The sequence below is a fragment of the Homalodisca vitripennis genome, chromosome 6 (genome assembly GCF_021130785.1).
Source record: "Homalodisca vitripennis isolate AUS2020 chromosome 6, UT_GWSS_2.1, whole genome shotgun sequence".
Lineage (NCBI taxonomy): Eukaryota > Metazoa > Arthropoda > Insecta > Hemiptera > Cicadellidae > Homalodisca > Homalodisca vitripennis.
In genome coordinates, this window is record NC_060212.1 from 86,064,916 (window position 1) to 86,087,808 (window position 22,893).

Here is a 22,893-nt window from a genome sequence, read left to right on the forward strand (position 1 = left end):
AGTCACCTGAATTACATTGGTTCCATCGTCTTTCCTTAAGAAGATTTTGCCGCCCCTCACCCAGAGGTGCTTGAAGTTCTTTTCCTTCTTGATCTGCCGCGCCGCCCCCAGTAGCCGCCTCCTCGCCGGTGTCAGGGCCTCATTGACGTACACCATTTGGTCCATGGGCATGTTCATGTGTCTGGTAGATAGGTTTCGCTTGACACGACGCTTCCTCATGAACTCCTCCTTGTCCATGCGCCTAACAAACTTGACAATGATGCCAGGCGGGGGGCCGCTGTGACCGACTTTGCTACCAAGACGATGACAGGCGTCAATCATGGAGTCCGTAACGGTTAAGTCCAGAGCTTTTCCCACTTCCTTCACAACGCTGACGACGTCTTCGTTTGGCTGCACCGGAATTCCCTGTATTTCTATGGTATTTGCCCTGGAGTATTGTTCCATATCATCAATCCTCTGTTCAAGATCAGCGACCTTCTTATTTAAACTTTTGTTTTCTTGCATCAATTCATCAATTATTTTTAAGCATTTTTCCATAGACAAATTTTGCTGCTTCATAATTTTTGTATTTTCTTCAATTTTTTCAATAAGAATTCATAGGATTTGTTAAAATTTTTTTCTTGGGTTTTTTGGCCTTCAGCTATTTCCTCGATTTTTTTCATTATATCTTCGAGTGAAAGTTTCCCTTTCTGAGCTGCGGAGTCAAACCTCAAGCTCTTTCTTCGTGTTTCACTACACGGCTGACACCTCCAAGTTAGTCCATCGGCGGTGATGCAGTCGAGATCAGCCTTGTTCATCCGCATGCAGGTTCCATGAAACTCTTTGGAACAAACATTACATACAAGCTTGAGTTGTTTCGAAGTGATAGACTTTGTACAAACATCACAATTGGCCATTTTTAATATATAGAAAAGGTATTTTAAATTTGAAATAAGTAAAATTTAGATTGACCAAACTGCCAAGATAAAAACCCACAAAACACAAAACAGAAGCACAAATTTATAATGAAAAACACACGAGCTCAACGCGAACTTAAAACGCTGTATAGATTAGGCCGGAGCACTATCGCTTGTCGATCCGTCTTATCTGAGCGGCTTGACCGTCTTAACTGAGAGGCTTGTGCAGACAAGAGATACTGAAACTTAGTTACATTGTGAACTAGAGCTCCGGTGGATAGTAGAGTTGTCAATTAATAAACTAGATCCATTGTTGTGGGGATCTGTAAGTGTTTTAAGTCTGATTTAGGGAGTTTTACATTAGAACTAAATGTGACAGGCAGCTCATGAACGTGTATGAGTAGAGAAGGAGATTAAGCAATAGGCTCTATGAGAACTTCGCTAACGCTCGAGGTTTGCATGTATACATCATTAATATAATCCACATCCTGCGAGAGTGCTGCACGTCTGCAGTTTTATTCAATCCTAAAAGTCTTGCGTACATGGCCTCAAAGTCACTGTGCCTCTTAGCCTCTTCCCGCATAGCGGCACCATACGGTGCCACATGTTTTAGTTATCATTATATCTAGGTTTTACACAAAAAAGTCTCCTTAAATGCATGGTGGCATCAGTTGGTGCCACTAGAACAGTTTACAAACAATCAGCTGACTAAAAGTCTGCTTTTAGATCTTACTTTTTTTTTTGCCTCCATGGAAACACTGTTTACCATATTGTTGGAAGTTGTCAAGTTTTAACTGATGTTTATGACTCTTGGATGGTGTCTATAGGTAAGTAAAAAATACTTTTCTTATGTAATGGAATGTGTAGTTTAAGATTTTATAAGTTACTTGAACTGTTTGAAATTAGTTTGGTATGTATAAGCTAAAATGTAAGTGGCACCATATGGTGCCACTATGCATTAGGGGATGTCTTTTCTTTTGAGGTTATGTTTTAAAACTTTCTCGTTTTTTGTAAAAAACCACTATTTTTAAACTGATTTTTATACTCCTAAATCGTTTATTTTGTTAAAATTAGTGGTTAGTTTATTATAACCATACTAATTGGCTAAAAAAAACTTGGCAACAAAAAATGCCTCCGCTACTTCAACCTGCCTTATAGACTTTTTATTAGCTGATGTGTGAATTGACTATGTATTTTTTAATTTACTCCAATTCATAAAAAATACAGCAAACAATTTGTAAAAAATTCTTATCTTCATTCAACATCCTAACATTCTAATTAGAAACTTTCATATGCCTAATGTTTCATTGTTCAAAATTTCTGTTTGGTTAAGCCATTGTTTATTTTAACATTTCCTTACTGTGGTTGCATTTTTTTATATCTTATAGCCTTTCTTATATACGATTTGTTTTTCAGTGGTGTTTTCAAAATGGATAGAAGAGTGCGAGACGAGGATATTGCTTTATTACTCGAAGCAGCTGCGAGCGAACTTGAAATACCATCTGACTCCGAATTGAGTTATATTGGAAGTGGAGATGAAGATGATGACGGGATGACTGACAAAGAAAGAGTGGAGCTTGCAGAGTTCTTATCTGAGGAAGCAGGTATTCTTGAAAACACTGAAGATGCAGGTAGGCCAGATTACAATGACTTTGATTTGTTTGGAGTAGCAGAGAAGCAACCAGAACCAGAGAGGCCTGATGGTTTTGAAAGTGAAAAAAAGCTTACTAATACTAATAAATTTAGGCTTACTAATAAATTTAGAGTCAACTACTGGTAGCCCTATACCTAGTACTTCGTCAAGGCTGTCACATTCAACTACCAGTAGGCCTACCCCTAAGTTACAAAGTAATGATCACTTGTACTGTTTGGAAGAAAACAGAATATTAGATAATACCATACAAAAAACTAAGGCAGTGTCAAACAAAGCTTGTGGTCGCTTAGCCAAGGAAAGAGGCCTAAGTAAAAAAGAAAAGGTTAAAACGAATACGTTCAAAAATAAGAAACTTCCATTTTTTGGACCATCCATTGAGTGGGAGGCTGGAAAGGACAATGATACCCTGAAAAATCTTTAGGAGTGAGTGACAGTATCAGTGAATGTGACAGTAATTTATATTTTTTCAGTTTACACAAAGTTATAGTATAGTTAAAAGTGGACTAAAAGTTTGGTATAAGTATAAACTCTTCACAGGGCAATTAAATTTTATTTATATATAGACTATGTAAGATTTACAATAAGATATATGCTACTCACTCTTCTAGGAGATAAAACCACATGGTTGTAAGCAAAATTTTTAATAGTGAACTAAAGAGTTTTGGGACAGTCCACAGTTTAACCATTTACAGTAACACTCACTATTTTAATTGTAATTGCTATTTGAAAAGTAGTTTGTGAAGAACAAATAATAATAATATTTAATAATCAAATGGTTACTGGCAGGAAGTGGCCTACTAACATGACTCCAGTGGTAACAAGCAATTTGTGAGCAGAGTATAATAGATTGCATTATCGGTCAGCTGTGCCTGTCTACCTAATCTGTCTGCAGGTAGATCTAGTAGACAGACAATAACAGTTCAAGGTCAACTACTATTATCACTATCTTTAACTGACCGCCCACCAATACAATATCTCTGATTCATTGATTTATTTGGTGTAATACGTTGAGGCAGAATATGGCTAAACAGTGTATCATGCTTTACTGGTGTTTTTCTAAATAACTGTGTTTTTTGTGACACCTGCCTGTAAATCTGAAATCTGAACTATTATCTTTTCATTAAAATGGTGGTAAAAAATACAAATGACTTAAAAGAAAGGGGATTTTGTGTTTGCTGCTGTCCGTGGTTATCCTCCTTGGCCAGCTCAAATAGATAAAATTGAACACAAAAACAATAAATATAGATATTTTCGTGTAATTTTTTTTGGAACGAACGAAACTTCAAAATGCAATCAAACTAACATTTATCCGTATGAGGAATTTAAAAATAAATATGGTATCCAGAGAGAAAATAACGCCAAATTCAACCTGGCCTTGGATCAAATTCGCAAAGCCCAAAACTGTAATGGACAAAACTACCCCGAAAAATATACAAACCAAAACAAGTGGAAGCAAAAAAAAAGTCTTTGTCTACACCTAAGTCTCCACAAACACCTCAGATTTTTAACAACACCACAATGGAAACCAAGAATTTAAATCAAAAACACTTTCCTGACACACTACCTCTTCAAAGTACAGTAGTTGAAGATTCAGCTAAAATGAATAATAAACCATAACAACAAACCCAATCCTTCAGTTTCACAAAATGAAAAAATGAACATCTGTGAATCTTTGCTAGAGTCCGAATGGGTATCAGATGATGCGGTTCAAATCTACTATGATCTCTTGAACAATGCATTCCAAAATGATAAGTTTTATTTTGTCAGTCCTGTAATAACAATAGCAATAAAAACTCTTGAAGACTACAGAGAAATTATTCAACCCATTTGTTTGCAAAATAAAGACCTTATTTTCTTTCCAGTAAATAATTCGCCAGAAATTCAAAATATTGGTGGTTCTGGATCCCACTGGAGCCTTTTAGTGTTTGATAAAAAACAAAAGAACTTTTATCATTTTGACTCAGGAAGTGATTTGAATCTTGAACATGCAAAGAAGATCTCTAAAAGAATCAGTACTTATCTAGACCCAACAACAGTCTTTCCTTTAATCAAGGGGCTGACACCTCAACAAAACAACAGCATTGACTGCGGTGTATACATGCTCTTGGTAACTGATGCTATTGTTTTCTGCCTTAACAGGTGAAGTTTTTGCTTTACATCCTGAGATCCTAACACAAGCCTTAGCACTCCCACTGAATGGGAAATTTTGACAAAGCGTGCCCAGCTTGCATTAATAATTCATAAGAATCGGTACCTGAGTTTGAGTAAATCTGCCATACAGGAGCTGATAATCTCCAAATTTAGCAATAAAATCTTACAAGATAATTATGATAAGATACTTCTGAAAAACCAAGAGCTTGTCTCAGAGATATACAAATTAAACACATAACACTACAGATCTCCTTAAAAATCAAGTACAACATAAGTCACACAAAAATCATTCAGAAAATAAGTGGACCTTAGCAGTTTCTAGAAGAAACAAAAATAATAATGGTACTAACCTAAAAAAGCTACCTCAGCTACAGAAAACAGCAATATCAACTTCAAATAATTATCAAATCTTATGTAATCATGATTTACAACAAACTATAGAAAAGAAAACATTCAACTTACAAGAAACAAAAAACCAAACGAAATTTAAAAATAAAATAATTCAATCAAGACCAAAAATAACTTTTGGGAAAAAAATTAAATTGGCAGTTTATTCAGACAGCCAGGGGCATGAAGTGGCTCAAGGTATTGAAAGGGCAAATCAAAACGAAATCAAAGCCGTGGGATGTGTAATGCCGAATGCTCGTCTTCTCCAAGTGACAGAAGCAGCATTGTCATCAACAGATGATGCCATAGTTCTTTTGGGGGGAACTAATGATGTTCTACAAAGTGATGTCTCCTCAATATATAAATCACTGGAAAGTGATCTAATTACTTTAAGCAAGAACAAGCCTGTAATAATGGCCACAGTTCCAAGAAGATATGACCAAGACATATTTAGCCCAGTACACAACACTATTGACCTTCTTAATAATTACATTAGAGAACTGGTGTTTCGTATCAAATCTACCTATCTTATTGACTTAGACAGACTAAAACGATTTCATTTTACCAGACATGGCCTTCACCTTAGTGGCAGAGGGAGGACTAAGCTAGGCTATTTAATTATGGACATTCTGAAAAATGTATTTCCAGAAAAGGAACAGCAGAGTTTGGAAGTGCACATTGGTGATTTAAAAGGTGTTATGGCAAACACACATTCTACTGGTAAATCACACAATCAAGTTGAATCCAGTAACAAGTCAGTTTGTGAACTCATCAATGTAATTGAGGCTGACATGAATGACTTAATGGATGAGTTTAGTCATGACCAAACAGTTGGCTTTGCCCACTGTATCTCCGCTGAACCTCTGTGATGATAAACAGATGAGTGCAGGGGTTGCGCTGGTATTCAGAGACCGTTTTGGGAAACCCACCCAGTCACATTGTCTCAACGATTTTTTGACTTATCAGACATCCAGGTTTGGAGCATCTGTTTACGGTCTGGTGACAAAAAAAATATATCATCAAAAGCCAGAAAAGTGTGATTATGATACTGCTTTCACTAAAACTAACGGAAGATTTTAAAAGAAGAAAACTAAGAACACTGATCTGCTCTCCAATGGGATGTGTAAGGGATCACATTACCATAGAACATTTTGTGGCTAATCTTATTCTCTTCCAGAAAGCTTCAAATGCCTGTGTCAAGATAGTTACAACTGACGAAGCATCTGCTGGTAAACTTAGAAATGGACTGATGCACTCTGATTTTGTTGCAAAATTGAAGTGTGAAATTTCTTTACACTTGACTCAAACCACTACTAAAGACTCTAATGCTCTAAATACTTCTATATCAAATGATGTGCTAGAAGTCAATGTGGCTGATACTACACTGCAAGACACGTTTCGGAACATTTCTTCTGTAGATAATAGTTTAATACATTTAAGTAATCATGTCTTTTCACCTAACCCAACTATTAATAAGTTACCAATTTAGCCAATGTAAAACAGGAACTAGCTCAATCACTGAACTCCGCACTCTTTCTGGAAATCCATCTAACCAGCATTTCATAGAGTTTAACATAATATTTTTAAATATACAAGGTTTAAAAAATAAAATTGATGTCTTAGCAAGTTTTTTTATTAGTATGCCTAATGTGCATGTAATCTGCCTGTCAGAACATTGGCTTGGATATGATGAAATTAAATTATCATTTCCGGATAATTATTACTGTGCAGCTGCATATTGCAGACAGAACCACATTAGAGGGGGGACATCCATATTTGTAAATGGTAAATTTCAATCTAGGGAGTGGGACATTAGTGGATTTTGTGATGAATTAAACTTTGAAGCCTCTGCTATTTTTATTGATGATCTTAAAATATTGGTAGTATCTTTGTATCATTCTCCAAATGGTGACCCCAATATATTTTTATGCACTCTTGACACATTGCTGTCATATATTACGCAAAAGACTAATTGTGATATTATATTGGGAGGCGATGTTAATATTTGCTTTGATGTTACAAAAAACACTGCAACAGTTAGCAAACTGCTTAATATCTTAAGACAGTATGATTTTTACTATTTAAATAATACACCAACTAGAGGAAAAAATTGTCTAGATAATGTCTTTATAAGAAGACATTCTCTCAAGACAGCCTCAGTCAGTACGTTCAAATTCCCATTCTCTGATCATGATGGCATCACTGTCAACATTAGGATGAAAAATAGAACATTTACTAAAAACGATTACAATAATTCTAGAACTGACTATCCCATTAAATTGTTTATCCCTCAATGTGATTTTGAAAATCTATCTTCAAAGCTAGCTACTTATGACTGGAAAAATTTAATATATCTAACTAAATTCAATGGTGCGGAATACATGTTTGAGTCTCTGTTCACTGTTATCATTAACAATATAAATTTTTTTAAAGTATTAAAAAAATTAAAACCGAACAATTATCCAAAAAAAAAGAATAAAATGTGGTATACTGACAATTTAAGGAAAATGAAAGAAAAATTATTGTTTCTTAGTGACTTGATAAAGGGCAATCATAATCAAAATGTTTCCTTAAGAGATAGGTATAACGAATTAAAATATCAGTATAAAAAAGTCCATCAAAGAAGCAAAACTAGCTAGTAATGTAAATTATATAGAGCAAAGTAGTAATAAATGCAAATCGGCTTGGCATATTATAAAAAATAATAATGTTCAAGTTAATAATTTCAAAACCAACATTGATCCTGATACTTTCAATAATTATTTTGTAAATTCTGTAAATGAAGTTAAACGAAACATAGAATCATCTGTAAATAATGTTCAAAGTCATGAGTTGCTGCCAGCTATTGTGTCCAACCAGTACTTTTCTTGGAAAAATATAACTCCAGAGAACGTTTTGAAAGCCATTAAAAAAATGAAAAATTCTGACAGCCTTGATTTTTACGATATGTCAAATAACTTATTAAAAAAAATAGCTTTAAGTTTGGTAAATCCTCTAGCAACCTGTATCAACCAATTACTAAAAGAGGGGGTGTTTCCTAGACAACTTAAAGTTTCCAGAATTTGCCCAATATATAAAAAAAGGGTCCGAAGGATGAGCCTGGGAGCTATCGTCCTATTTCTGTTGTTCCAGTCCTATCAAAACTAATTGAAACGCTGGTCTACGAACAGATTGTTGATTTCTTGGAGAGCAATTATCTTTTAAATGCATCTCAATTTGGTTTTAGAAAGACTAAATCTACTGTTGATGCAATAGATGATTTGATTAGACAAATTAATCAGGTATTTGAAAATAAGGCTTTTGCTCAGGTCACCTTCTGTGACCTTAGCAAAGCCTTTGATTGTGTTAACCATTGTGATCTTATCACAAAGCTAAATTATTACGGGTTTTCAGATCCTACATTGAAATTTTTCAAGTCTTATTTACATGATCGACAACAGATAGTTACCATCAATGGGGTAAGGTCCAAGGACATAACAGTAAAATATGGTGTCCCACAGGGCTCTGTCCTTGGACCACTTCTATTTTTAATCAGTATAAATGATCTACCTTTCTCAGTGACAGCTAAAACAATACTTTACGCTGATGATACAACTTTTATTAACATTGCAAATAACATTGGAGAACTCTCAAAATTTTCAGATGAAACCTTAATAGGTGCTTCCCAGTGGTTTCGATCTAATGGATTTCTATTAAATGAAGAAAAGACACAAAATATAATTTTTAGCTTGAAACCTTATTTGGCCCCTCTTGATAACAGTTTTAGCTCCAATATAAAATTTTTAGGAATGTATATAGATAACCAACTAAACTGGAACCAACATACAGAAATATATAAGCAAAAGGCTTTCTAGAGTTATTTACCTGTTAAGTCGCCTTAAGAGTGCTGTTCCTAAAAACTATGTGAGGACTGCCTATTTTGCGTATTTCCAAGCAGTTTTTCGATATGGTTTGATATTTTGGGGCAACTGCTCAGGAACTGAAGACATCTTAATTCTTCAAAAAAAAGCTATTAGACTAATGACTAATTCTCAACCGCTGGAACATTGTAAACCACTTTTTATTCTGTTAGAGATTCAAACGGTTATCAATCTATATATATTTGATTTAATTAACTATATTCTAAAAAATCCAAAATTTTTAAAATTTAATAACGAAATTCATTCATACAATACTAGAACTAAAAACAATGCTGCAATTGGTTATCACCGCCGCCTCAGTAAAACCTTAAATAGTCACATGGTAACATCCCTGAAAATCTATAATTTTTTGGAACCTCTGGTAAATAAGTATCCACATAAAACCTTCACTAAGCTCTTTTATAGTTGGCTTTTGAAAACACCCTTTCTATAGTTTAGACGAGTTTTTAGAATTAAAAAAACATTACATTTTAGATATATAATAATTTTTATATGTAAATTTTGACAATTGTTTATTTACTATTTAATTTATATATCTAGGCCTAGTTTATTTTAAATTAACCTTCACTGACTAATTTATGCTACTAAAGCACTGTTTTTTCTTTTTTGTATGTTAGTTTAAGTTTAAATTATTTTGATAAAATTGTTTTATTTTGACCATGCCCTAGGCTGCAATATGACATTGTCAATGATTGTAAGAATTCGAACGACAAATAAAGATTTATTTATTTATTTATTTATTTATTTATAATGAGTTCACCTACAAACATCCTCCTTTCAAAGGTCAGGTTTCTGTCAACATTGATGGGGAATCGCCCATTGACTTTTTTAGTAAACTGTTTCCTGACTCATTGTTTGATCTAATTTTAAATGAAACAATTAGATATGCTTTTCAACAAGGAAAGATGAACTTTAAGCTGTCAATGCAAGAACTCAAAACCTTTTTTGGTATCAATATTATGATGACGTATATCCGATATCCAGAAAGCAGGATGTACTGGTCATCCATCTCAGGTCTACGAATGGAGTTTATTGCTAACACAATGTCCTGTAACCGTTTTGAAGAAATAAAAAGATATCTTCATTTTTCCAACAATGATGATGAAGAAACTTTAAAAAATGACAAATTTTGGAAAATTAGGCCTGTGGTAGAAAAGTTACACAACGTTCCATAGTGCTAAATCTGTAGATGAAAACCAATCCATTGATGAAATGGTTATTCCTTTTAAGGGGCGCAGCCACTTGAAACAATACATAAAAAACAAGCCCAAAAAAATGGGGGTTTAAAGTTTGGGTACGTTCCAGTTCCACAGGCTATGTGAATTGTTTTTGAGTTGTATTCAGGCAAAGAAAACTTACCAAGAACATATTTAGGCCCAGTTGGAGATATGGTACTGCGTCTTTGTCATGGCATTCAAAACTTAAACATTAAACTTTTTATGGATAATTTTTTTGTTTCAATTCCTCTTGTTAGAGAACTGAAGACACAAGAAATATTTGTTATTGGCACAGTCAGGCTTGACAGGATCCCAAATGAAGCAAAACAGTGCTTAGTAGCTCCAGAACTACTTAGTAGAGGTCAAATGTCGATTGTCACATCATCAGACAATGTTACTCTTTTGAGATGGATGGACACAAAAGCAGTTCACACAATTTCCACATATGCTGGGTCTCAACCAGAAGACACAGTAAGTCGTTGGGATAGGTCGAAGAAAGATACCATTGAAGTAAGTCGTCCTTATGCAATTCAACAATATAATATGTTCATGGGCGGAGTTGATCTTGTAGATCGGATGATTGCACACTACCCCCATGGGTTCAAGAACAAGAAGTGGTATTTAAGAATAGTCTTTCATTTCATAAATATTACAATTGTGAATGCTTGGCTCTTGTTCAAGGTCAGGACCAAACAACCTACTTATCCACTTTTGAAATTTAAAGCTGCCATAGCCACATCCCTAATGGCTCAAGCCTTCGCTTCCAAAAAAACGGGGAAGACCTTCAACTGACTGTCAAGAACCGGTGAAGAAGAAACAAGCTCCACCTAAGATGGCTGTTGAGGTTCGGTATGATGGAGTTGGCCACTACCCGAAAAAAAATTGATACCGTTCATCCGCCAAGATGTCACGACAGAAGCTGCAAAAGCCGAACACGATTTTTATGTGGAAAATGCGATGAAACCAGTGTGTCCCACATGCATGGAAAAATTCCACAGAAAGTGAAGATGATTGAGTATTGCTTGTAATACAAAATAAATGCAATTTTAACCTCAAAAATTGTTTAATTAAACTTTTACCTAATTACTTCAATTATTGTTATACTATGTGGCACCGCACGGTGCCAGTTTTCACAGGTCCCACCATTTGGTGCCAGATAAAAATAATAGTTGTAATGAAATATTTTTTGAAAAAAATATTTGTTTATAACTAGAAAACATGTAATTAAAAAATTATTACCATAGGATTTTTTTTGGAGCCCTAGAGAAATTCATGCGTGAAGAGGTTAGAGATTTCCGAATTGTAGGTCTAGAGAGTGCAAAATTGAACTTGAGTAAGAGTGGGTGAGGTGATACTTCAATTTTCGATATAACTTTGCTAATTTTAGTAAGCCATGCTTTGATAGAGTCATTCGATTTATGATAAGATTACAGTTTTAGTTCATGAGGCATGTTCAACGGCTTATAACCCTTTCAGGGCCAGGACCAAATATGAGATGTTGCAAAAATTTTTTCACATATCATATCCGCTTGTGACTAGTCAAAGGTGCCAGGCTAAATTGGCGATTTTGCAGTCTCTTAGATAAAAATTTATAACTTTTCATAAAAATTAGAGAATGACCTAAAAGTTGCACCAAATTATTCGTATAGATGTATACTATCTACAAAAAAAAAATATATATATGTAGTTTTAAGTAATTAAAAAAAAATAATGTTTTAATAGATTACATAAAAAAAATTTATTTTTTTATTTTTTTTGTAAATAACTCAAAAAGGAAAAATAATTTTAATGTGGGAACCTATTTTATTATATTGTACATTTAAAAAGGAACAACCATACAAAATTTTGTGTTATTTCTCTCATAAATAAATTTTTTATGACACATTTTGTATAAATATGCATAATTGTACTTCACAACAAGTGATAAAGCAACTGACTCTTAGACTGCAAGAAACATAAAATAAATATTCACATTATGGACCTACCGGTAAACAGATGATTGTAGGATCCATAAACAGTTTCAATACAGTTAAAAACACTATTTACCAAGAAATATTTACACAATTTTATTTGAAATTTATTTACACTTTTTCTATTTACAAATATGCAACTTACAATTTTACTCCCGTGAGATCGCAAATTGTCAGTTATTGTAACTACTACACACAATAGCTAAGCACGTAACTACTAACACTACTAATATTTACAACCACAAAATAAAATAATGAAGAAGAATCCAGCATACAATAGTACGATTACACTAAAGCATAAAGAATTAACAACAATAGATCGAGTCAGCTGATAATGTCACGTGACAATTACGAAATAAAAATGCATAGACCTCCAATATAAAAATGATATTCATATTAATTATCTAAAAATATACCAGGGAATAAAAAAACATAAAACTTTAATCATTTGACGTCGTATTTATTTAAGAAAACAACGAATATCAAGGCAACTATATATTGCCGCCTGGCGCTTTTCGCGTATGTCACCGATGGCAATATATTGCCACCTGGCACTTTTTAGACGCGATCTATGGCGGCAATATATTACCGCCTGGCCCGGAAAGGGTTAATACAATAAAACACAATAAAGAAAATTAACACTAAACAAGATAATATATACACTGTATAAGGCAGGCCGGTATATCTATCACAAACAATGAATAAATTCTAATTATTTAAAAATTCATAAAAAATAAAAAATTACAAGAAGTTTACAAAATAGAAAAATATGTCTAATTAGTAGGCTTAAAAAGAGTTGAAATTGCTTTAAGATTGAGTTCAGCATAACTAGTTGTGCAGCAAAATATCATTGAGTTAATTAGCCTCAATAGTAGACATGAGTAGCATTAAGAGATAAGTGTTACAAATAGAGAGACTAAGTAGCCTTTAATAAACTATTGATAAATTAAACTATTAGTGAATATGATCTAATTAAATAGGTTTCAATACTTCAGAGTATTTACATCTAATTTAAACCGAGAAATGTAAAGATCTAATAGTTTATTCAATTTGTCCTAATTACAGAACAATAAATTATTTTAAATCTTTAAAAAAATCAGAGTATATGTTTGAGGTGATAAATTTTGTAGCCTATTAAAACAAGTGCATCATCAGAGTGAGTGGAAGAGATAATAAATTCATTTCATAGTAACCTGGGCACGTGAAAATATAAATATTCGCTAGCTGAGCCTGTCATAGCACAGAAAGCAGTCCGAGCACTCACTTTAACCTTGCTACCATCATCAGAGTGAGTGGAAGATATAATAAGTTCATTTCACGGCAACCTGGGCATGTGAAAATATAAATATTCGCTAGCTGAGCCTGTCATAGCACAGAAAGCAGTCCAAACACTCACTTTAACCTTGCTACCATCATCAGAGTGATTAGGAAAGATCATAAGTTCACCTCATAGCAGCCTGAGCACGTGAAAATATAAATATTCCCTGGCTGAGCCTGTTATAGCACAGAAAGCAGTCAGAGCACTCACTTTAACCTTGCTACCCCATCGTCAGAGTGAGTAGGAAAGATCATAAGTTCACCTTGTAGCAGCCTGAGCACGTGAAAATATAAATATTCCGAGGACTTACTTTTACCTTGCCTACCCCATCATCAGAGCAAGTGAATGGGTTATCTGTTTTGTAGCTAATACAGTCAAAGCTATCACTAATGTCTTTAATGGAAATATAAATTTTTCAATAGACTTTTATTCACTTATTTTTAAATTATTAATTTGTACCTATTTGTATGTGTTTTTTGATACAAAAGTGATTAATATCTAGTGATTTAGGTTTCTGTATTTCTTGTGGGTTTTGACATGGATTTTAACACAGACATAAGATAACGACAGGAAACTCTAGTATTTTGGGCATAACACTCGTAATTTCTCTTGTTTTTTTATTATTATTACTTAAACAAATAAGCACTTAAATATAATATTGTTAATACATTTTTATTATGTTGTTTGTACTTACTTGTATGTGGGATTAAAGACTAGATTTGTACGATTTTAGATTTTTATCTGTAATTTATCTTTTAGAGAGTAAATGATTTCCAAAAACTAACAAATGTTTAATGTCAGAACAACAAGGTGGCTAGACAGATGTTTGGCAGCCCACGAGAATCCAGAATCACAGAACATTTTCCCGATCGTGCAGGGAGTGTTGGATAAACAACTGCGGGTTGAGAGCGCAAAACAACAGATGCAACGGAATGTCAGAGGTTTTGCCATTGGTGGGTTAAGGTGAGCAGTTTAGTTTATGCATAATTTACTATCATTTAGGCCTAACCTTGTTTAACACAATAAAGAAAAATATTTAAAATGAAATTGAATAATCTTAGTTCTTAGGATTAGGCGACATTTGCCATAACTTAAATTTAAATCTTCCATTGCTTTGCTTTCATAATTAAATTCTTGACAGATGTCAACACCACTGTGGACTAATATATCAAAATCTACAAAGAGTTTTGGTTTAACATCTGTTGGTTGAAAATGGCTTTCCATAGCACGGCCAAAATATTTCAAGAATTTAATTATGTGGTCAAATGTTTCAACACTGTGAATCAGAAGACTTTAATGTTACAAATGTAATAACCCCACAAAAACAACTGTATAAATGTGAATTTTAAGTAAATACATAAATAAATAACAAAAATGTTAACTACAAAATATTTAGTAAAATTAATAAGCATCTCAGAACACTGTTTTTTTCTGTAGATTTTTAATAGAGTAGTGAGTTTTTTTAGTTTAAATCCTATTATAATGTAACGACATGATGTACCGAGCCGGCCAATGAAGTTAGTCAAGATATTTATAAGAATTGTTAATTACATGTTTCGTAAATGTTTTAACCAGAATACTTTTAGTTTTTTCTCTCTGTTCTTAAATAATATAGATGTGAATTTTTGTAAAGTTTAAGTGGCTGCAAAAACGAAATAGCCAACAAACTTAGCCAAGATATTTAAAAAAAACCAATTTTCGTACCAAGTTTCAACTTGTTTGGGACAGTTATTGTTTCCACAAGCCACATTATTTATAAACTATTACACAGGGGTGATTTTGGGCTCTAAGGGTTGTGTTTGATGAATGTACACATAAATGTTTGGTAAGTTCTATCATAAGAACAATTGTTACAAAATGTAACTAAAATCTCTATGTACCGAAACCATTTGCAAAGAAAATGTTGATAGTAAAGGAGAAAGCAGGTTATAATTGTTTCTACCTACATGTTGTTGAGCACAAAGTACTGCAATTGCTCTTCTCTTTTGAAAAAAAGCCAGTCCCATTTTAACTTGACTTTGTTGACACTATATCTGTACAATATCAGTATTTTGTGCTAAGTCATGCAAGGCAATGTGCGGAGGAATAATTGGATGTATGATTACAAATTGTTAAATTAAGGATGCCTTTAAAGAAAGAAAGGGGTTAAGTAATCTTCGATATCAATAATCTTTCACAAAAAAACAAATGTTTCAGTTTAAATTAAATGTTAAAATCTTATCCTGGAGACTTTTTGAATATTGCATATACTTTATATTTGAAAGAATATAATTTTTAATTCAAGTTCAAATAATTATACTATTTATAAGTCTGGACTATATTACATTCATCAAGTACCTAGTGTAATTTTTTAATTGAGTCGATAACCCAGAATTTGGACAATTTCTATTAAACTACCATTCATAAGACAATTTTAATTATTATTAGTCCATGCATTCTATTTTAAGCAACAAATATGTCAACACTCATTTTAATTTTATACCTCAACATTTACACTTAAACCTGTACCCATAAAAAAAAATAGCTACGTCCCAAATTTATTTAGAACTTCATCATTTGAGGTTTCAAAACTTGAATTTTAGAAACACAAAATATTCAACGTACGACAAATGACACTTACAAAGTGATTGTCTGCAAATAATTTGAACTCCATTTGACGCATCAGCTGGCACCACTAGCTTGGGGCTACATTTAAAATTTAGAAAGATAACATATCTTTATTCGACCCATGTCAAATTGTCAAACCAAAAAATATAAACAGTTATGAAAGGCGAACAAAATTTAAATATCAACTGAGTTTTGTAATCTAAATTTAAACATTCTGTTGCAATTTATAACTTCTTGGTGTATTAAAAAAAGAGTTAGGAAATAGCCTTATAGTTAAAATTAACACTAAAACAACTTACTGGAAGCTTAAAAGGTGCATAATGCATGTAATATAATTAATTTTACATCAAAATATAATTAGTTTAATTTTTTAGATTTTTTTCTTATTGGCTAGTATTCTTACAATTTCTTTTAATTTTTAACTTACATATTTTAAGATGTGAGTCGGTTAAAAGTGTAGTTATAAATATTTTAACAGATAAGCATTTTATGCAAATTTTATTTATTTTGCATAACCGATAATAAATAACTAATGCTGTAAGTACTTATACACATACAAAAGGCAAGTCACCTTCAATGATAGTCCCGAATTAGGGTGCTAATTTGTGTGTTTGTTGGAAGATATGTGTTATCACATCATACTACTTGTTGTTCTGTTGATTGGTAATAGACTAGTTTCTCTTGAAGCCAACACTTCAGTAGTATTTCCAAATGGCAAAAGTTTATATATGCTTACAATATATTATTTTTACCCAAATATTTGTATATACACCACATATTTTACTTCTGATTAAATTTAATCATATTAAAATGGTGATAAAAATAAGAAAACAAATGTTTTTAATTTTTTTCATACGAGCTATGTTATATGATTTTTTGTATATGCTGTGTACAATTCACATTGTGTTTAGTTGTAATTGTAACATTATTAACCTAACAGTGTTTTTAAAAGGTATTTAAGTCAGTTCAATGTTTTATTTTTCTGGACTTGTGGAATGGAAATAATGTGCACTGTATATTGATAAAAGAAAGAATTTTCCTTTCCTTTAGTGACATCATAAAAAATTAAGCATTAAACATATATAATTTAAATTGATGTACAATAATTGAACATCAAACAAAAATAAGCAACTGATATGATGCCTCAGAGTTTAAATTTTGTGCTTACATGATCACAGTTTTTACCTAGCTTGATTACTTTATGTCAGCACCTGAGTGTATGTTAATGTTACAATGGCAGTGGAGGAGAGGCTAAGGATGACTTCTGGCGCATGGTCCACCTGTCCACTACCCAGTTGCCACGTGACAAGCCACGCTACGTCATGGGTGTGGGATTTGCAGTGGACTTGGTGGTGTGTGTAGCACTGGGAGCAGACATGTTCGACTGTGTCTTCCCTACGAGAACCGCTGTAAGAAATTTGTGTTTGCTTAGTTATTAGCTTTAATCTATAATTTACATCATATTTTTGAAGTGAAAACTTCTTTAGGCGCGTTGAGCGTTTTGGTAGAGGGTAAAATCCTCGGTTCGCGTCACCGACATGCTAATGATACTAACCTGCATGAAAAAGTCAGTCTCGCTGTGTTTTTTAAAACCGTAGACTTGGCCGCGGACTACTAACCTGCATGAAAAAGTCAGTCTCGCTGTGTTAAAACTGTCCCGGCGGAGTATGAAAACAGACTGCGAAAATCAGTGACCTTTACGGCTTCCTCTCGCGATTTAAAAGTGAAGCCAATGTCGTACAATTCTGTAAGATGCGTCAAATTAAAGCTCTTAATATTGGCAATCTATTGGTTACATTTTTAAATATAAAAAAAATTTCAAAATAATTTTGATTATTGTTTACATTTTACATAGCGTTTACAATGACAAGAAAAAAGTAGTAAGCGAGGATTTTTTTTATTTTTTGGTCAGACAAAATTTGTCAGCGAGAAAGTTGTGTGAAAATAGATGAATATTTTTTTTGTAATTTATCATTTTTTTATTGGAAGTTTAGTTTAGCCTGTAGTAGCGTATGAAGTGATGAGTGAACGTTTCTGCCGGAACTGTAGTTGGCGCATTGGCTCACTGATACCGTATTAACTCAATAAATTAGTTTATTGTGCAATAAAAATACCTTTACGAAAGAACCAAGTTAATTTAACTAATTTATTAGTTTTAAAAATATTGTGGGTTTAATTGTTATTGCAATTATATACTTTATCCGTAGCAATAACTGCATTATTTACAACGGTGTTCAACTCACTGTTGTTCACTCGGTGTTTACTCACTTGTATTCTATGTTTATTAATATTTAACCTCTTCATCATGAAATGAGTATTATTACGGTATAAGATTTATCTTACTAGCGTGGTAAAATAGATTTCTAGTTATTTGATAATATTTTTTCGTGGATTTTAAAATTGGAAAATTAAAAAAATGTTATAATAATTTTAGATTTTATGAAATATGTTCATTTATTGTTTTTATTAAGATATTGTTAAGATAATTGTATATTAATTATTTTTTCAACCAATTTGTATTTATATTTTGTTTATGATTTGTTTAACCCATCATATGTAACTAATAAATAAAACATAAAAAATTTCATATAATTTTTGCATTTAGTTTTAATTACTCTCAACTTAATAGTTCCGTTTTCACTTCTATCGGCAGTCCCACGACTGCTACTGTTTTTTTTACTGTCCTCAAATTGCTGTGCAAGACATGGCTGGATTTGCATGAAGATGGGATCGGAATATTGAGTTGTATCAATAGAAATGAATAACGTGAGTGAGTGAGATTTTATACAGTTCAACAATACAGTGCCAAGTTTTCCCCTTCTAAATTGCTTTCCTGCAAAAAACATTGAACCAAAACAAAGGAAGAAGTGCTGATAAGTATTTAGAATAGACAGAGATATAACATCTTACTTTGTCAATAGTAATAATCTAAATAAAAATAAAAATAACAACTTACTTTTTTAATGTGTAGGAAAGCACATGTTTTCTTTGCACAGGAAAAAACTGCCAAATCACAGTTATAATAAAGCACTTATCGCAACAGACAGTAACAACAAGCTAAGCAACTTTTGGTAAAAACTTAAATATCCATCAGTTTACTGTATAAAATAGTCCCTATTAATTTTCAAGAATCTAGAGGACAGTAATAGTAAACCTGAAAATTGAACGCGGTAGTCACTTCCTGTTGAGAACTGTTGCTCCCCACCACCACCCAATCAACCCAACACAGCAGCAGCAGACTTATCTACCAGCTGTCAATTATCAATGTACTGTCAATAACTGACCCCTGTTGCACTGGTGATGCGGGAATTTTGATGAACGATAATATATATATATATATATTTAATATTTATTTATTCAATAAATACAGTATACCTTCTCCAAACTCAAAATGCCCTCAAGGTTTCCTTGTGGCTCCTGTGCAGTTGGGGTCAAATTCTCAGGAATAAAATGCACCGGCCCCTGTAATAGGTGGTACCATGCTGGCTGTCAGAATGTTCCTGATAAAATTCTGAAAAGATGGACAGGTGATGAAATAAAACATATGGAAATGTAGTATTTGCAGAACCACCACACCAACTAATTCCAACTCTTCTACAAGCCCAGACATCCTGTACACTTCTCTAAATGAACTAGAAAGCAGCCTGAATGAAAATAATACCCTAAATAATTTAGAAAATAACGATGAGAAGTTGCAAATGGCTGCAAAAATAGGAGCAGCTCTTCTGGAAGGAAAATAACATCTTAAAAGAAAAAAACATTAGACTAGATGCTAAACTAGAAATGTTGGAGGAAAAGATTGAAAAACTGGAAAATGAGGAAAATAAATACCTTAAAAAAATAGAAGATCTACTACAGAATGTTTCCGAGGTACAAGTGCAACTTGAGAAGGAAAAAAAACTTCGCTTAGACACACAAAATATTTTTGAAGAACACGACAGTAAACAGGGGCAACTCATCGATGACTATGCAAAAATTATAAACTGCTTGCAGATCACAATTAAAAACCTTGAAAAAGAAATGAGACCTCAAGAAACCCAAAAATCAGAACTGCCTACATACATGAGCAATGAAACCCAAACAGAGGCACTCTCACACTGCACCCCTCGGACCACAACCTGCTCCTCAAACTTACTAGTTGAAATTGGTCAACTGAAGTCAAAACAGGACAGCCCTGGAGAACGCAGTTAAGGATCTGACATCACAATTTCAGAGTATACGCACGGAAATACCCACTAACTCAGAAAACCAAGGCACAGTTATAACACAGAGTCATAACTCAATCACAAACAATATGCAGGTTAAATCAAACAGAACTTCATCTGGGAGGGGAACCAAAAACTGTTTCAGCGTCGCACTACAAGTGGCCAAACATCATTGTAGAACCATACAAGGCCTGGGACCTATGACAAGCAATAAGCCAATAAAGACCAACGTCACTGAAGAAGGAAGCTGAAGCTGGCAATGAGAACTGTCCTCTAACGGCCCAAACTACAACACTGAGAGACACTGGAGGCACCATGAAGCCTCCCAGTTTCTGCTAAACTCCTAGCACCCAATGAAACATACTTGGACTTCTTCAATAAAAAATGCAGAACACTACAGGGCAACATCAAGAGCTGCAGCGGAGGCTAAAGAAAATGCAAGAGAAATTTTCTAAATCTCAGCCAGCTGATAATGGCTTAGTTACTGACACGTTACTAGCAGCAGCACCTACGTCAGGACAGAGCCCCGCCTTTTTTAGACAGAAGCTTCAAAACAAAAAAGCCGCTACAAATCACGGCTTATCCTAAATTCAATGCTGAAGGAGCACATAAAACACTAACAGTATTTCACCAGAATGTGGACAGGATGACAAATAAAGTAGAAAGAATAAACCACGATTTAAGCACCAGGAAACCGGACATTGTCATCCTCACACTGAGCACGGGATGAATAAGGACTGTCTAGAAAATACTCGACTACCGGGGTACTCCCTCGTCAGCAACTTTAGCAGAGTCAGCCACCAAAAAGGAGGAGTTGCCATTTACAAAAGTAACGAACTGGGAAATGATATAACAAGCCTTAATATTGAAAACCGCAGTATGGAACTCACATGCGAGATCGCATGCATAAGTCTTAGAGTAACAAAAATCTAATTACCTCTATATTCTTGGAATCTATAGGACAAGTAGCCATCTAGACACCACTCTGGAAATCCTAACAGACCTGCTGGATGACCTCCTAACGCAGAACAACCCAATACTGATCATGGGTGACATCAATATTGACTCCATCAAAGAACATACCCAGAAAACCAAATTTAATGAACTCCTCGCCACTTACAATCTGCACAGACTGACACTCCCAGCGACAAGGATTACCCACAACACTGCAACCTCAATTGACTGTGTCTGCACAAACATGGCACAGCATGACATTGATGTGGAGGTTGTCCACACAGGCCTCTCAGACCACACTGGGCAATACTGCAGCATGGCAATACCAACACAGGCAAAAAAGGACACTAATCTCAAATCGCAGACACTTCAACAACAGAAATCTTGAGAACCTTAGGCAGCTTCTATCGGCTCAGGACTGGACAAGTGTGACCTCAGTGAGCGGTATCGAGGAAACCTATACCAACTTCTCCAACATTATGACTTCAGCCCTAGATATAACATGTCCATATAAAAGATCTCGGGCAAGGCACAGTACCCAACGAGGAATAGTAAATGACACAGAGGCCCAGACCTTAAAAAAGAACTTTTTCAAACTGCTTGGCAAAAGTACATTCAAACCAGCAGAGATGAGGACAAAAGGGATGCTGTAAAAATTAAAAAAAAAAATATGACTTGAAGCTCAGAACCCTCCGACACCTGGCTAGCGAAGAACATATACATCAAGCCAATAACAAGAGTAAAAGCTCTGTGGGACATTGTTAATGGCGAGAGAAAACCAAAAGGTGAACATACATCAAACCTGCAATTGCGAATCAGAGGGAGATTAGTAGACGACCCTAAAAAAAATAGCTGACCACATTAACACCTACTTTGTTAATGTTGCTAATGAGACCCTTAAGCAGAATGACAGTGTAACTCAAATGCCCCTAGACATGAATGACGTCCCAAGCTTACAAACCATGTCATTACATTCAACTACGCTCAAGGAGGTCCAGAAGATCATTGACTCACTAAAACCCAAAACCTCAGCTGGAAATGATGAAGTGTCAGCGAAACTAATTAAAATACTGCAAAAATGAACTATCTCCCATTCATTGTTCATATAGTCAACAAATCTTTCGCCCAAGGAATCTTCCCTTCTGGCTTAAAAAAATTCCAGAGTATATGCCAAACACAAGCAAGGTGACAAGCTAGAACTTTCAAACTACAGGCCAATCTCACTGCTCTCAACCTTCTCTAAAGTAATTGAGAAGGTTGCCCTCACCAGACTACTGGAACATCTAAAGTGGAATGGACTATATTAACAGACAGGCAGCATGGCTTTATTAGTGGCAGATCAACAGCGACAGCCCTCATTGATTTAATTGAGCGCACTGTAGACCACCTGGAAGCTGGGGACACTGTTATAAGCCTAATACTGGAACTTTAGCAAAGCCTTCGACTGCCTGGACCATGACTTGATAATAAAAAAACTGAATGCCCTTGGAATACATGGAGTGGAGGCTAAATGGTTTAAAACTACCTCAATGGAAGAAGTCAGCTGGTAGAAGTAGAACACACGCTGAAGAACACTATCACCTCAGTCAGATCAGACCTGCTTCCAATCCAAAG

General features: G+C 34.1%; 1 protein-coding gene across 1 annotated transcript in view; it reads left to right on the plus strand.

The window, feature by feature from the left end:
- LOC124364506 (queuine tRNA-ribosyltransferase catalytic subunit-like) overlaps positions 1 to 22,893 on the plus strand; it is a 60,848-nt gene that overhangs the window by 25,584 nt on the left and 12,371 nt on the right. The window contains exons 6-7 of the mRNA XM_046820048.1: positions 14,315 to 14,476; positions 17,361 to 17,529. Of these exons, the coding sequence (XP_046676004.1) occupies positions 14,315 to 14,476; positions 17,361 to 17,529 (331 nt within the window). The remainder of the gene's footprint in view (positions 1 to 14,314; positions 14,477 to 17,360; positions 17,530 to 22,893) is intronic.